This window comes from Aedes aegypti, chromosome 3, assembly GCF_002204515.2.
Source record: "Aedes aegypti strain LVP_AGWG chromosome 3, AaegL5.0 Primary Assembly, whole genome shotgun sequence".
Taxonomy (NCBI): Eukaryota; Metazoa; Arthropoda; class Insecta; order Diptera; family Culicidae; genus Aedes; species Aedes aegypti.
In genome coordinates, this window is record NC_035109.1 from 257,086,567 (window position 1) to 257,103,632 (window position 17,066).

Genomic DNA, 17,066 nt, shown 5'->3' on the forward strand with positions numbered 1-17,066 from the left:
GAAGAAACGGAATGTGAAGAAATGGAACAGCTGCATCGTTCACAAGAAACGCGAAAGTTCTACGAGAAGCTTAACGCATCCCGAAAAGGCTTCGTGCCGCGAGCCAAAATGTGTAGGGATAAGGACGGAAGCATCTTGACGGACGGACGTGAGGTGATTGAAAGGTGGAGGCAGCACTACGATGAACACCTGAATGGCACGGAGAACACAGGCGCCGAGGGTCACGACAGCGGAGGAAGTGACTACGTCAGCACGGCGGATGAAGGAAACCAACCTGCCCCCACATTGAGGGAAGTTAAGGATGCCATCAACCAGCTCAAGAATAACAAGGCCGCTGGTTAGGATGGTATTGGAGCTGAACTCATCAAAATGGGCCCGGAGAGGTTGGCAGCCTGTCTGCACCGGCTGATTGTCAGAATCTGGGAAACGGAACAGCTGCCGGAGGAGTGGAAGCAAGGGGTCATATGCCCCATCTACAAGAAGGGCGACAAACTGGAATGTGAAAACTATCGTGCGATCACTATCCTGAATGCCGCCTACAAAGTGCTATCCCAGATTATCTTCCGTCGTCGATCACCAATAACAAATGAGTTTGTGGGAAGTTATCAAGCTGGTTTCATCAACGGCCGCTCGACAACGGACCAAATCTTCACTGTACGGCAAATCCTCCAGAAATGCCGTGAATACCAAGTCCCAACGCATCACTTGTTCATCGATTTCAAAGCGGCTTATGATAGCATCGACCGCAAAGAGCTATGGAAAATAATGGACGAGTACAGCTTTCCCGGGAAGCTCACAAGACTAATAAGAGCAACGATGGACGGTGTGCAGAATAGCGTGAAGATTTCGGGTGAACATTCCAGTTCGTTGGAATCCCGCCGGGGACTTCGACAGGGTGATGGACTTTCGTGCCTGCTGTTCAACATCGCGCTAGAAGGTGTCATGCGGAGAGCCGGGTTCAATAACCAAGGTACGATTTTCACAAGATCCAGCCAATTTGATTGCTTCGCGGATGATATGGATATTGTCGGCAGAACATTTGGAACGGTGGCAGATCTGTACACCCGCCTGAAACGTGAAGCGACAAAAGTCGGCCTGATGGTGAATGCGTTAAAAACAAAATACATGCTGATAGGCGGAATCGAGCGCGACAGAGCCCGCCTGGGAAGCAGTGTTACGATAGACGGGGATATTTTTGAGGTGGTTGATGAGTTCGTCTACCTCGGATCCTTGTTAACGGCTGATAACAACGTTAGTCGTGAAATACGGAGACGCATCATCAGTGGAAGTCGCGCCTACTATGGGCTCCAGAAGAAGCTGCGGTCGAGAAAGATTCACCCTCGCACCAAATGTACCATGTACAAAACGCTTATAAGACCGGTGGTCCTCTATGGACATGAAGCATGGACCATGCTGGAAGAGGACCTGCAAGCACTTGGAGTGTTCGAACGAAGGGTGCTTAGGACGATCTTTGGCGGAGTACAGGAAAACGGTGTGTGGCGGCGGAGAATGAACCACGAGCTCGCTAGGCTCTTCGGCGAACCCAGTATCCAGAAGGTTGCGAAAGTCGGAAGGGTGCGCTGGGCAGGGCATGTTGCAAGACTACCGGACAACAATCCTGCAAAGATGGTGTTCGCGTCGAATCCGGTTGGCACAAGAAGGTGAGGAGCACAGCGAGCGAGGTGGCTTGATCAGGTGCAACAAGAACTGGAGAACGTGGGCCAAAATCGATGTTGGAGAGACACATCCATGGACCGAGTAAATTGGCGTAACATCGTTAACGAGGTTTTATCAAATTAATGTAATACCAACTAAATAAAATAAATAGCACATTATATCGGGTAAGGGAAAGTTTTTATTGTATAAGTATTGTTCTCAGCACTCGTAAACGTTTTTTGTATCGTATTGTCAAACAAATTTGGGAGGCTGTATCTAAAATAAGCTGTGGTATTAATGGAGATGCTTTTCAAGTAGCTGGTTTACTGATTTCTTTTTTTTGTGGTTTATCGTATTTCTTAGGTTTTTTCAAAGACTTTTTCTTGATCACAACAGATTCAAAGGCACCATCCATCAATATCACAACTTGTGTGATTTTCTAGCAAGTCGAGAAGACTTTCACGGGGTGGAGCTTATGAAATAGACTGACTGCTCGTTGTAAATCATGAGGTCCGTATTGAACCATATCAAAAGGTCCGGATTGGACCAACACACATTTTAAGATTTTCAAACTAGTTGAGCACAGACAGTGCATAGACATATCAAAACCATATGGTTAGATGAAAGCTTAGGCTTGGGGGATTCGATTAAAAATAACACAGAGAGATTGGAGAATCATTGTCAATTACAGAAGCTTAGAAATATTGCTAACCGATAGCACACTAGAGCACTTCAAAACAAAAAGCTAACATAAAAATCAAACGAATTAACTGAAAGGCGTCAAATGTATTGTATTAGATTCTAGTCAGACGTTGAGTAGAAACATGGTATACACGGTCTTTACAGTAGCGCCAGTATTGAGAAATGCTTGATGGTCCGAATTAGAACAGGGTCCGAATTGGACCAAAATTGTATGAAAAAACTCGATGAAAATCATTTTTGTTTATAACTTTTTACTAAGATTTAAACATTTTTCATGTATTTTACAAAGTTGTTAAATATCTTGAAACGCGTGTTTTTGCTGAAAATAGCAGTTCTCTATCCCTTAAAGTGAAGGAATTATCGGTCGAATTTGTTTTAATAAGGCTTCTCAACTAACAATTTTAACGCTATACGCCAAGATTATTTGCTTTATGCTGTATAACAGTTGAATTGAAGTAGCAACGCTGCAAAAAATGAAAACTGACAAAAATAGAACGGTTAGCGTTAGAGCTGTTAGAGCTGTAACGCAAACGTTTTGCAGCTACAAGCCTTAGCTGTCTATATTTCGTCTTTTATCGCTTTTGCTGCTTTTACAAAGCTATACCGTTTTGATTAATATAACGGACAGCTTCAAATTTCGGACACTCTACTTTGTATGGGAAACATTTCACACGAAATGTTACAATTTTAGCCGCTCAAAAATTCTCACTTTCAAGGCTCGTTTTAATAACCGTTTTTCATAAATATCTATGCAAATTTAGAATGCTCAACTACCTTAAACGTTTCTTGAGTGGTTTGACGATTTCAATTGATGATTTGTTTTTTCTATTTATGATTTCATGAGCAGTCCAGAATTCGAATCAAAGTGTCCAGAATATGAGGCAAAAGCGAGGAAGCGTCCTGAATAAAAATCATGAAAACTCCTCATATTTATATCTATTTTAAATTATTCAAGTTGCGGAAACAAAATATTCACGCACCATTCGAAAGTTAAGCGGTTTGAAGGCTCCATGACCTTAAGGAATCATACAAAATGATTTATTTCATATGCCTTCTGATGAGTTAAACTTCATTGAGGCCTTAAATGTCCGTAATATGAAACAAAACGGTAACTCAACACCGTAAACAGTATCTACCTAATGTTGTGTAATAAAAGTTTCCATAATTAATCCAGCTGCTTATATACAATATGTTTTGTTATGCTGCCTAATATATAAATAAAGAGCATTTGTTACACAGCGCATATACAGCAGAAAGCTGTATAATAATATAATACGTCGTGCATCTACTCAGCATGTTAGATGTAAACATTGCGCTTGACGTTTCACGCACTTTTACACCCCGTTGAGGTGGTGTAAGCGTGGTTATAAAATATTATAAGGGCCGTCTTCGATGTAGAAGAAAACTGTGTTTTGTCTTTGCCTTTGATATTTACTATGGTGGCAGCAAGGACAGGGTCGAGACTTGTGGATGCAGAGATCGTGAGTTCGATCTCAAATGATGGCAGATACTAGGGCTGTGCAAATATCGATATTATCGATAATATCGATATTATCGGCTTGATTTTATCGATACGATATCCGATATCTCTTAACACGATATTTTCCGATATCGATAAAACTATTGTCTGTCCGGTAATCAGGACAACATTCAATGATTATGTTATAACTAGTCAAACGGAATTTCAGATATCCGCTGAACATAACATACCATAACTTCAAAACTCAGATAATTGATTTCACAATGCAACAGTTTGTGTCAAATGATCCCGAAATAGTCGATATTGTTTAAAAATCCCATCATTTAAAAATATCGGATATCGATTCGATACCGATAATGTCAAATCCGATATATCGCCGATACCGATATTGAAACATTGGAATATCGCCGATACCGATAAATAGTCATTGTGCACAGCCTTAGCAGATACTTTAATTATGTAACGCTGAAAACATTAAATTCAGATACTTATGGATTGATATTACGCGTTGCAAGAAAAATTAAGATTACTGGAAAATCCAGGGTAACCTATTGGGAAATTTTCCACCATATCAATCATAGTCAACCGTGACTTCAAATATGGACCGATGCACGAGTTCACTAATTTGACGTTTGAGCGGTGCCGAATTCACTGATTTCCATGGTTACATAAATAACACGGCACCGCTAAAACGTCAAATAATGAACTCGTGCATCGGTCCATTGAATAATGTTTGTTTATGTTGCATATACTGTCAACGAACAGTTTTGTCCTGCGGTACCAAATCCATTATGTTGATTTTTTTATCTGATAACTATGATAAGAGGTAATCAGGATATGGGTTGGAGAACCCGTGTTTTCAGGTTCTCTAATCCTTAACATTCAAATGAATCAAGAGACTCAATATTGATAGAATGGATAAGTGTTTAGGGAAGGCGCAATTTATTCCTTTCTGAGTCGTATGAGAAAATGCTCAATGAGTGATCCGTTTCTAGCTTAATAGCCCGGGTCGCTTATTTACTCAAATGATGGACACTTCCGGAGCAAATCGCCGGATTGCAAGATCGTTTTTGGTCCATTGGTTTGAATAGTCTTGAATTGATAAAGTTCATCCGCTGATCATCAACTCCCACTCCGTTTTGGAAATAGGTAATAACTCGAGCGAAAGAAAAGAATTCAAATTTCCACGCAGCGGCATCGAAAAGAAATTGTTTGAGTTGGAATAATGTCATGCTGCTTACTATCATTGAATTCAATCTACTCTCTTACTACTGAATGGCAGTGCTTGCTGTGGCTCATTTGTTCTATGCGGGGATTGCTCGCTGCGCGTTATTTCCGCGAAGCAATCCAAATTTTTAAATTTCCCCGCAATATGAAACAGCTTGGAAATAATATTTAATCGATAATACAGAGAAGCTGTATAAAAATTATCTAACAGTTGCGAAATGATTGAAAAAGCGCCTTCCGATGATGCTATACAGCTACTTGCCCAAGTAACACCGAAAACATCTTCTCTGATAGCTGGATCTTGTTTTATAAAAGTTGTAATAGTGAATAGCATAACATCTTGTGTTATAAAACAAATACATTATGTAATCTGCATATAAACTTCACATGGCGTGTGTACAGTCAAATTTCTTACGAATCATTTCAAATTTTAGGAGGATGCTATATACCATAATTAAAATCGTTTAAACGCAGGGCAGCCAAAATTTCAAAATTTGCATCACTCTACTGGTACATACATAAATACACAACAATTTTAATACATTTCTGATTCTGATTTTTTTTCTGCGAGATGGAATTCGCTGCTGAAACATTTTCTGTTAATCTTACGGTGTTAGTCCAGCTAAATTAAGTTAAAGCGACGGAGCAGATGGGAATGTAGCTGAAATCATCCAATAAGCGCCTCGAAACATCAGTATGATCCTGAAAAAAATGCACCAACTTCGAAAAAAAGTATATTCAAGAGAATGAACAACAAACTGTTTTAGCAACTAAACTTCCTGAGATTTCAGTTAAATTCTTTGCTTAACATAACGCATTATTGAATAAAAATAGTTTGATTAATCAAAATATGTCAACGTAAATGTTTTGAGCAAAATGATCGGGCTCGGCTTCATGTTACACCCGTAACTCTGTGGGCATGGACGGTGTGCGAGAAGGTGCCAAGGCCCTCCCGAGAAGTGAAAAAAAGTAAAGCACAATTCATTGAACTATTGTTTACATTATTTATTTTAAATTTAAAATACATATTATGACAATGAGTTTATTTTATTTTAAAGTTATTATTTACATTGGTTTTTATATAAATTTCCCAATGATTTTTATTTGATTTTCCCAATATTAATATATAATTCATCTATTCTCCAATAAAAACCACCATGTTTTAACCAAAACTGAAGATTCTCTCGGTTTAATACATCGCAAACTGTTATAGCTTTCTGGATAGAAACTGTCAAAATTACATGGCTCCATGTCCTAGAATGATCTTGAAAAGAAGAAGATACTCGGTAATTTATACATTTTTAATATTACTATCAGGGTACTGAAACTAGAATTCTATTAAAACATCTGCAATTTATTCGAAAAATCGATATATCCATTTTCTACCGTACTTTTTTTCCATTTGTGCCAGAATTTTTTAATATTGTATAAAGATTTCTATTGTTTTATTGAAATATTGTAATTTTTACTGTCAGCTAAGATAGTTCAGACTAATATCTACAGAATTTTAAGTCAATAATATTTTTCCCATCCCTGAATTACAAACATTAGTGGATAGATTATCAGGGCAATTTTGCTATTGTCTATTCACTCGATTAACAGAGGCATCATCTGCAAGTTGTCAAGTGCTTTTATGAAAGCGATTGCTCGTTTTCCGCAAAGACTAGTTGAATATCTGATTAAAGCAACGCTACATAATCATTTGTTCCTTTACCTTCACGAAAATCAAATTAGGTATTTGAAGGCATATTGTTTAATCCAGTCGCCATAGGATCATTTTCATTAACAATAAAGGTCGGAGATCATAAAACTCCTACAAAACAAAAATGTCAATCGATTGCTTCAATAACGACTGTCGTTCAAGTTCATGAAATGGAAACATCTGCAGCAAACTTGGAAAAAAAAAAAATTATGAACTTTGTCATTATTATCCAAGTCTCATATGGTCTAAATTTCAACTGGAACATTTTAAATTTTGGATTTTATTGAAAATGAGTCAGTCAAAATTCAATCTCATCATCTACGCAAACTTACACTACTGTCAGGAAGATAAGGAACTAATGTTTGTCCAGCTTTGATTTAAACGGCTTATCACGGTTAATGATACCCCGTTTATATATCACTGATATCCTTTGAATTTGTAGACTTATATCTTTAAGGGCATAAGTTCAAAACAGACCTCAAGATTATTTTTAGAATTTGTCCAGACATGCAACTTTGCGATAGAAAACGAATAGACTGATCAACACCGATTTTATGAACTATTTTTTTGACAACAACGGTCTACGCATCACCGTGGAAGTGTTTTGCTTTCATCGGAACAGGTCCGCAGTCAACGCAGCGATCAGTTAGGCTCGAGTAGGTGAGAATGTGAATCAGGTGAAACAAAAAGTTCAACCGTTGGATGAGCTCGATCGTGAGCAGATTATCTAATCAGCTACGGTCGATTTTCTGTCTGAATTTTTGGATTTTGGACCTTGTCTCATGCCTCATCATGCCACTACAACCCTGGTTTTTGATATGCATAAAAAAAGCTGTCAGTCATCGAAAGGTTTTCGCTTATGATGGTGTTTTTGATTGGAGAAAGATGTATGCGATAAATGCGTTTTTATTTTTTTAGATTCACCTTGATGGAATTAAAAGTTATAAATAACGGAACTCTTCGAGCATGAGAGAAGAGTACAGCAGTCGGTAATATGAAGTTTAACTATATTGAAGATGTATTGTCAACTGAATGTCTTCACTATGAAATGTTACCAATATTACTCTAAATTATCCCTCTCCAGTATTTTATATTTTATATATCTAATTCTACATTAAAAATTCAGATCCCAAAGATTCATAATACCCTAGAATTATTTTTTAGCAATTCCTCATCGTAATAGACTGATTTTCATCACGCCAATCTGTCATGAAACGGCCTACTTTCCTGCACTGAAGTATGTTGCATAAATAACTATTATATATAAGATATAATTTGTATTTCTATTGACGGAGGAACATTGTAATTATTTTAAGATAATGGGCAAATGCCTCCAGTCACAATAAACCATACCAAATCAAATCATTAAGTCTACAGATCAGAACATGGATCAGAACCTTCATTTATCATTTATAATATGAAAATTGAGATATTGAAGCGCAATAAAACTGTTTTAAAGAGAGAAATGTGCTATCAACTTTCCTTGCCTATGGGCTTTACATCACTAGAAAAATGTGTTTCTTAATGCTATTTCCTTTTTATGTTAAGAATAAACTTCCCAAGATAATTATGGAGATGCAGAGATATTCGCTGGTAAAGGATTTAGAATCTGAATAATGCTGCAACTACATGTTTTCTGACCATACTTTCCGCATTTATTATGTTTCTATTATCTTGGAATTATCATTTTCCATTGCGCCTTGTTCCCCATTTGGCAAGCGCGTTCTCATAAATACATTGATATACATCGTATGCAGTGGCACAGAGCACAGGTGCCACATCCGCCGTACACTGACTGTACACCGTCTCGGCGTCCTCTGGTTTGATGAATCGGCTCGCAAATTTCACGATGACATCCTTGTTGAAACTCAAATCATCATTCATAAATCCTGCTTTCTTCACCAGGCAGTCTCCGAAGCACTGAAATTTCATAAACACTTGTATTCCTCGGCCGATGTAAGCTGGAATTGGTTGAGCATAGTTACCTCGATGAAAGGTGTTCGGATGGAGAAATCTCCATTTCTAATGGCATTGAATGTATCCATATCTACGTTGTACTCGGTTCGACAAGAATTGTAGGCGGCCAATAAATTTTGTCCTAGCTAGAAGAAACCACGCATTAAAACATATTCTAAACCACAATATTTCTACAGAAATTCTTTTTCTTACACATTCTTTTGTCACTAGGGTAACCGCAAGAATAGATAAAGTTAATCTGATCATATTCGACGAATCTCAGCAACTGTCTCTAAGCGACTGATGCTTCAAAATCGATCTAGTCAAGTCTTATATGTTATTTTCGAAAGTCGTCTCCGCCTAGGCGGTCATCTCCTTTGACTCTTCCGCGCGCTTTCATCTTTCTCCATTATCTGCGGGTGTGGTGGCTGCAGTCAAACGAGTAACGGCACACTAACCTAAATTTAGGCTTTATTTTAAGAATGTATGCATGACTGTCAATTTTACCGCGGTTTTGTGCCTCCAAAGGGTTCCCCAATTCAAGGTTAATCTTTGAAACATTTTTTTTCCACCAGTCAACACTTTGAAAACGAAAGTGTGAAAACGTGTTAGCATTCGTTGAATAGAGATTTTAGTTGTTAAAGATTATGCTTCTAAGATAACTGTGAACAACTCAACTACCAGTTATAAATGTTTTTTTTCTTATATTATTATTGTTTGATGCACAGTTAAGGCAAAGGCAAACAAACGTGAACATAGAAACAATTCGCACGCCTCTACATATGTGGAATGAAACATATGAAATATTAAATGATTGTTAGAGCATGGTTGATGAAATTTTCGTCAATGTTACATCTGTTTGTCTGTGATTAGCCTCATCGAGTCAAGAGGTGTGGATTCGGTTCCCGTTTCAGTCCGGAAAACTTTTCGTCAGGAATGTATTTTGACTGTGCCACTGGGCGTTGCAAGCTAGTTCGTTGTGATTTGTGCAAAACTGTTAAGAGGTGCTTCCATCGAGTTAAACGCAGTTGAAAAAATAAAAAGAAATGAATCGTTGCAAACTCAAAAACAAATATTGATGAGTACAAGAAAAAAGTGAGTGAAAATCAGATTTTTAACAGCAAAAGTCTTGAAATGGTAGTATGGTGAAGTCGTGCCTTGACTTTCTGAGACACCCTTTAAACGTACATGAGCCATTAGGCTGCATGTAAAATAAACGTAAATTACCTCCATTTTTGATAAAATATCGTTTACGATCTAGGTAAAGGCTTACTAGGTTAAGTCAATTAAAATTGTCATTTTAATTTTAGACACGAAATTATATGGTCTACAACAATATTCACTATTAGGAGTCACTAAATAGTTCAATGGTACAAAGTCATTCAAGATACTATATACAATTAGTAACAGTGACCCAATTGGATTCTAAATCGGGTTATGAACAAGTAGTAAAACATTGATGCTAGAGACGAATAAAACCGCGTAATGTCTGTGCTGAGGTCGCAAATAAATAACAAGCCGGTCGTTTAAGTTTGCACCATGAACGAAACGCAACACAGTATCATTTATACGTTGGTTAGCATAGCTGCAATCGACCACTCAATTTCCCAATAGACCAATTTGTTACAGGCTCGGTGAAATTTGGAGTACAGAGAAAACAGGTTCGAATGTCAGATGAGACCTCGCTGCTTATCCACCGAACGATGCCAAAAAATTACTTCTACTACACGCCTGAAAGAGCAGACGACCATTTTCACCAACTCCTTTTGTCCGTGATGACCCATAAGAATATGCACATTAGTGTAAACAGATTAGAAATTCACCGGCCGTGAAATTACTTTTTCGGATGCCTCTCTTTTTCCCTGATTTATCTGGTGCCGCCAAAAAGATGCCTGGATGGCTGACCCATGATGCGAGGAATTACTCGATCGCCTTTCGGTGAGTGTGGTCTGTGCTTGTGGGACCATTTTTGGATATATGGGGTAATTTGTATTAGGAGGAAAACGAAGAAAAAGCTATTATACACTCAAGGTGCCACAGGAGACTGGCCTGGATTATAAGCTTCAGCGGAAGCCTAGAAATGCCTTTTGGTTAATGTTATGTGCATAGTGAGATTCAAATTCTGTCAAGTAACAGTTCAGTCAAGTCATGCTTTGTGCAGCGAATAGCATGAAATTATCATACCTTCAAGCTTACTTGCGGGAAATGTTTTTTTTTTTCAATTCTCAATTGTATGTCATTTGATGACTTCAATGACAACCACCGCTCTTGAGATATTTCCCAAATCATCCCAAAGCCAGGATTTTATTTGACGCATGTGTTTCTGGATTTTTTCGATATTTTTTCAAACATTACCTTCATTTCTTATATCTAAGTGTTCTGCGTAAGGCAAAACTATCAACCTGATTAGGTAGGTACCGTAAAACGGGGTAACTTTGATAATGCGGGTAACTTTGATAGTGCGAGACCCACAACATACTTAACGAAATAACAAAGTTTCCGTTAATCAGTTAAGCAAAACGAATACAGAAATAAAGAGTATTAGTATGACACTTCATGTCAAAGCTATTTTCGTTGGAATCAAGTACATTTGATGATTTATATGCAAATATTAAATATTTGTAATATTTTAGCATTTTTGAAACGCTCTCAAACAATCTGTTCTACGACCACTATTTAATGAAGTTATAATAAGTTCGTCACTTATTCTTGACAGCCTAGTTCTAGTAGAACATGAATTCAGTCTCAAATCTCTTAGCGAAAACCATTTTTACAAACTGGGACCATTTTTGTAATCGAAGTCAGAAATTTCCATATAGCGTTAAACGCCTAGAGGTATGCAACGCCCTATAAATGTTCCGTAATTTATTCAATTTTGTTCGATTTGTACTCCACTATCAAAGTTACCGTAAAACGGGGTAACTTTGATAATGCGGGTAACTTTGATAGTGTGGGGCCCCCAACATATTGAACGAAATAACGAAGTTTCTGTCAATCAGTTAAGAAAAACGAATGCAAAACTAAAGAATATTAGTATGACGCTTCATGTCAAAACTATTTTCATTGGAATCAAGTGCATTTGACGATTGTTATGCAAATATTAAAAATTTACAAGATTTTAGCATCTTTGCAACGCTTACAAACAATCTGTTCTACGACCACTATTTGATAAAGTCATAATGAGTTCGTCACTTACCCATGACAGCCTAGTTATAGTAGAATATGAATTCGGTCTCAAATCTCTTAACGAAAACCATTTTTACAAACTGGGACCATTTTTGTAATCTGAGTCATAAATTTCCATATAGCGTTAAACGCCTAGAGGTATACAACACCCTATAAATGTTCCGTAGTTCATTCAATCTTGTTCGATTTATACTCCATTATCAAAGTTACCCCAAAACAGAAAACCGACTTTCGATTATATGAAAAATTATATATCCATTCAGAATAAATCTTTTGGCAATCTATCAAGTGCATTCGATAGCTAGAATGCCAGTACTTGTTTTAAAAATATAAATTATAATTCTTTGAAATAGCATGCATAAATATTTAAGTTTTCTTCGAAAAAACTATCAAAGTTACCCCGTTTTACGGTATAGCAAAATAGAGCAACAAAATATTCCTAACACCAAATCGAAGCAGCCTCTAGCCCAGGCTCTTTGATTCAAGTGAGGAAGCAAAGAGTGCCGCCTATCGTGGTCAGTTGATCCGAATTTGCGGGATTTAGGCAGGAGATCTTGAACTCCATTAGGGGAATCAAGGTCTCCTTCCAAATCGCAAAGAAAGAAATCTGTCGCGTTTTGCCAGAAACTCTTAAAGATCGCGAACTTCTTCTCAAACATCTTGAAGAGAAGAAGCACAATTTTTTACTTATGTATGTATGTATGTATGTAGGTAGCCACCAATCCTTGCTTGAGTCTTGCTCTGCATGCGGCTCCACTCAACAGTAAGGTCAAATTTTATTACCAATCTGCATTCAACATACCGCTGTATGAAGGGCCAAAAGGGGGGTGGCGGACCCGTAAGCAGAAACACTTACGCGAAACCCGCGGGAAATCGAGAATCTCCTTCCAGCCATATGATCCAACAGATAGAGTATTAGAATTTGCAATACTTGTCGAGCTTTCCACGGAAAGGTTTGTTAGAAGAAGGGCGCGTCAAATCTTTTACAACTGTTGAAGAGAAAAGTACGCGAACGACTAACACTTTTCCTCCTGACTCCGATTGGCACTCCACTTCATTGTCCAGTTGTAACTTCAATGATGCCCTGATGCTCCCTCCCTTCCCAATATATGGTTCATATAAAGCAATATTATGTAATATGATATACAATATAATGAAGAATATATAGTAATACAATATAATATAGTATGATTTAAAATAATATAATAAAATGTGATACAATACAGTCAGCTCTCCCTTAATTGATAAATACTGAAAATAGGAACGTATCGACTTGTTATGAGTTGAAGGCATGCTTGAATGATTCGCTAATTACATTAAAGGAGAGTTGATTGTATAACAATATGCTCTAACACAGTACAATATAATATAACACAATATAATATGGTATAATCACAGTAAAATGTAACATCAGCCAATGGATTACATTGTAGAAAATCCAGTATCATGGGTGTCTATCTGACCAGCATCCTGCGGTAGAATGTTTATCATAAATAATTCTCAATTTTAACATGGTGTATTTTGCATACTTTTAAAATAGAAATTATGGTTTTAGTTCGGTAACTTATTCGTCCATGTTCCACCTATCCTGAGAAAGATATATTATAAGTGATAATTCATTATAAATGTATCATTCAAAAAAAGTTGCGAACTATATACATTTCTACTCCCGATTTGCCTCCACTTCATTGTCCGGTTGTAAATTCAATGATGCCCTGGTGCTTCTTCGTTTCTCAATACATGGTTCATATAATGTTATATTTCAGTATGTAATTTAACATAATATATTACATTATAACAGAATATAATATAGTATAATATAAAACAAGGCGGTATAATATAATATAGTATAATATAATGTAATATGATATAATATAATATAATATAATATAATATAATATAATATAATATAATATAATATAATATAATATAATATAATATAATATAATATAATATAATATAATATAATATAATATAATATAATATAATATAATATAATATAATATAATATAATGTATAACAGTACAATGTAATGTAGTATAACACAATACAGCCAACTCTCCCTTAACGGGAGAGAAAACAAATAGAAAAATGAGAATTGCAATACTTGTTCAGTTTTCCACGGGATGGTTTGTTATGAGAATGGCGCGTCAAATCCAATTTTTGGAGATCAACCATCTACAAAGATGTTACATTGCATTCTCCTAAACTCCGGTTAGATGAAGTGCTAGTTGCAACTTCAATGATGCCCTGTTGCACCCTTCAAATTCCCAACCTATTATAAACAAAATAAATACGATGATATGTATAAAAATAGGAAAGTTATGTCAATGTATGTGAAAAATTATACATCAAAATAAAAATATAGAATTATGTCGAAAGAATGAAATTAGTATACAACATACTGGTACTGGTACTGCCAAAAAGATATTATTCAATGTAATTCTAGATATTCAAAAACTTTCGAAAGGCTTTGAAATTGGCGCAGTTGCACTGGTTTTGTGTTCTGTAACTCGCTACCTCCTTAACTCGATGATCCCTTCAATATTTAGTTAGATGGCTGGTAGATGGCCTTAATGATACTAAAACTGAATGATCATAAAATAAAGTGAGAGTAACGTATGTTTGCCAGGGATTATAGAAATGCTGTAATGATATTTAGTAATATAGTGAACTGCAAAACAAAATTATATTATTTAATTATGGTTTTAGGTTTGTTGAATTATGAGCAAAAACCAAGTACTGATGCTTTACTTTACTTTCTTTGATAGATCGCTGTAAAATATTAAGAATAACAATTCCATGAACGTAAACCTAAATATGCAAAGGAAGATTGAAGACGAAGAAATTATTGGTGTTATTTTAAAGAACACTTATAATGATAACGCCTATTCATTTCTATCATTTGCAATAAATCTTCTAAATCTTTACTTGTTGATTATTTTTGCTTATTTTATGCTCTGAAAATAAGTTACACTTCTCTAATGAAATAATAGATGCAAAATTATAATAGCATTACACTCAAAAAAGCAACATTCAGAGAAAATTTCTAGTGAGGTGGTCTTGAAGCTTTGTCCGTCAGTGTATGCAGTACCAGTCTTATACTCATTTTCCGCATTTTTTAGGATAATCGAGAAAAATGGAGGCCGAGCACCGCTAACCTACCATCAGTTCCAGGCCATTATCGCTTCGATGGATGCCCCGCCTCAACCGGAACCGGCCATAACGTTGGACACTATCGCCAACGCAACTACGCCACAGTACGAAGATCACGACGACAAATACGGAGTTCCTACGCTGGAAGAACTAGGCTTCGAAACCGAGGGCCTCAAGCCACTCATTTGGGTGAGAGGTGAAACGGAAGCATTGGCCCGACTGGAGCGCCATCTGGAACGCAAAGCCTGGGTCGCTTCCTTCGGACGGCCAAAGATGACTCCCCAGTCACTGCTCGCTAGACAAACCGGTCTATCGCCCTATCTGAGATTTGGTTGCCTCAGCACGAGACTGTTCTACTATCAACTCACAGACCTGTACAAGAAAATCAAGAAAGCCTGCCCCCCACTGTCCCTCTACGGTCAGCTTCTTTGGCGGGAATTTTTCTACTGTGCCGCCACGAAGAATCCCAACTTTGACAAGATGGCTGGTAATCCTATCTGCGTTCAGATATCGTGGGATCGGAATGCGGAGGCCTTGGCCAAATGGGCCAGTGGGCAGACAGGGTTTCCCTGGATTGATGCCATTATGACGCAGTTGCGAGAGGAAGGCTGGATTCACCACCTGGCTCGTCACGCGGTGGCATGCTTCCTGACACGTGGCGACCTGTGGATTTCGTGTGAGGAGGGAATGAAAGTATTCGAGGAACTGCTGCTGGATGCCGATTGGTCGGTTAATGCCGGGATGTGGCTTTCGTGTTCGTCGTTCTTTCAGCAGTTCTTCCACTGCTATTGTCCGGTAAAGTTCGGCAGGAAAGCGGACCCGAACGGGGACTACATACGCCGGTACTTGCCGGTGCTGAAGGTTAGTGGATGTACATTTGACATTTAGTGGGATAAAGTGGGGCAACAAAAAATAATTATTTGCAGGAGGTAAACAAAAAGTCTGGTTAGAAATTCGTTTTTCCAGAGAAAAAAAGTAAAACTAAATGCCAGTTTTGAATTAGATATACAGTACCTATCCATTAGACTTTGGCCAAAAATTTCATGTCGCCAAAATCGACTGTTATTCTTCTTCTTCTTGGAATTATGTCCTCACTGGGACAGAATCTGCTTCTCAGCTTTAAGTTGCCATTTTCGCATGCGTATATCGTGTGGCAGGTACGATTATACTCTATGCCCAGGGAAGTCAAGGAAATTTCCATTACGAAAAGATTCTGGACCGACCTGGAATCGAACCAAGACACCTTCAACATGGCTTTACTTTTTAGCCGCGGACTCTAACCACTCGACGAAGGAAGGCCCCAAAATCGACGATTATTTTTGTTGAATCTTTAATCACCTTAAAAATGATCACGAATCAAATTTACCTAGGGTAAAAGTACCGGTTTTGGCCAGCCTAAGAGAAAATGTCAATAAAAGTTAAATGGGAAGCCGTATTTATACTACAAAGATGTCAAATGCAAGCTTTCAATCCATATTATATGTGTAAAATATCAAAACTGTGCTAAAACCATTTTTCCGTTTTGAAAATCCCGTTGGTCAATATAGGCCAACGGAACCAGTTTCGGCCAGAGATTTAACTTCGGTTCCTAAATTGGCCAATTCCATTGATTTCTCATAAGAGTGGCCAAATTAGGAGTGCCCTGGCCAAATTAGGTGTATGGGAGATAAAATTATAGGGAAAATTAATTGTTTTTCTTATGTTTTGAATCAATTTGGACGAGTAAATGAATGTAGCTCTATCATCTTCTTCTTCTTTCTGGCGTTACGTCCCAACTGGGACAAAGCCTGCTTCTCAGATTAGTGTTCTTATGAGCACTTCCACAGTTATTAACTGAGAGCTTTCTTTGCCGATTGACCATTTTTGCATGTGTATATCGTGTGGCAGGTACGAATATACTCTATGCCCTGGGAATCGAGAAAATTTCCTTTGCGAAAGATCCTCGACCAGCGGGATTCGAACCCACGACCCTCAGCATGGTCATGCTGAATAGCTGCGCGT

At 37.5% G+C, this 17,066-nt stretch overlaps 2 protein-coding genes across 2 annotated transcripts; one reads left to right on the forward strand and one right to left on the reverse strand.

The window, feature by feature from the left end:
• Window positions 1-8,399: 8,399 nt before the first annotated feature.
• Window positions 8,400-9,042, reverse strand: LOC5575347 (general odorant-binding protein 56d). The gene is made up of 3 exons (XM_001655675.2): window positions 8,937-9,042; window positions 8,753-8,869; window positions 8,400-8,687 (listed from the first exon to the last, which is right to left on the reverse strand). Exons 1-3 carry the CDS (start codon window positions 8,988-8,990, stop codon window positions 8,451-8,453), a joined length of 408 nt encoding a protein of 135 aa, XP_001655725.2. The 5' UTR covers window positions 8,991-9,042; the 3' UTR covers window positions 8,400-8,450.
• A 5,858-nt stretch (window positions 9,043-14,900) lies between these two features.
• LOC5575346 (cryptochrome-1) lies at window positions 14,901-16,169 on the forward strand (the record flags this gene model as incomplete). The annotated part of the gene is made up of 1 exon (XM_021850783.1): window positions 14,901-16,169. A coding segment is annotated over one exon (1,053 nt), but the record flags the coding sequence as incomplete, so codon positions are not given.
• Window positions 16,170-17,066: the final 897 nt, after the last annotated feature.

Excerpts from the sequence above, each read along its gene's own strand:
- LOC5575347 (XM_001655675.2), bottom strand. The coding sequence starts at position 8,990 with ATGATCAGATTAACTTTATCTATTCTTGCGGTTACCCTAGTGACAAAA. Across the intron at positions 8,870-8,936 it reads CCCTAGTGACAAAAGAATGT|CTAGGACAAAATTTATTGGC; the intron begins GTAAGAAAAAGA and ends GGTTTCTTCTAG. Across the intron at positions 8,688-8,752 it reads TCCGAACACCTTTCATCGAG|TGCTTCGGAGACTGCCTGGT; the intron begins GTAACTATGCTC and ends ATGAAATTTCAG.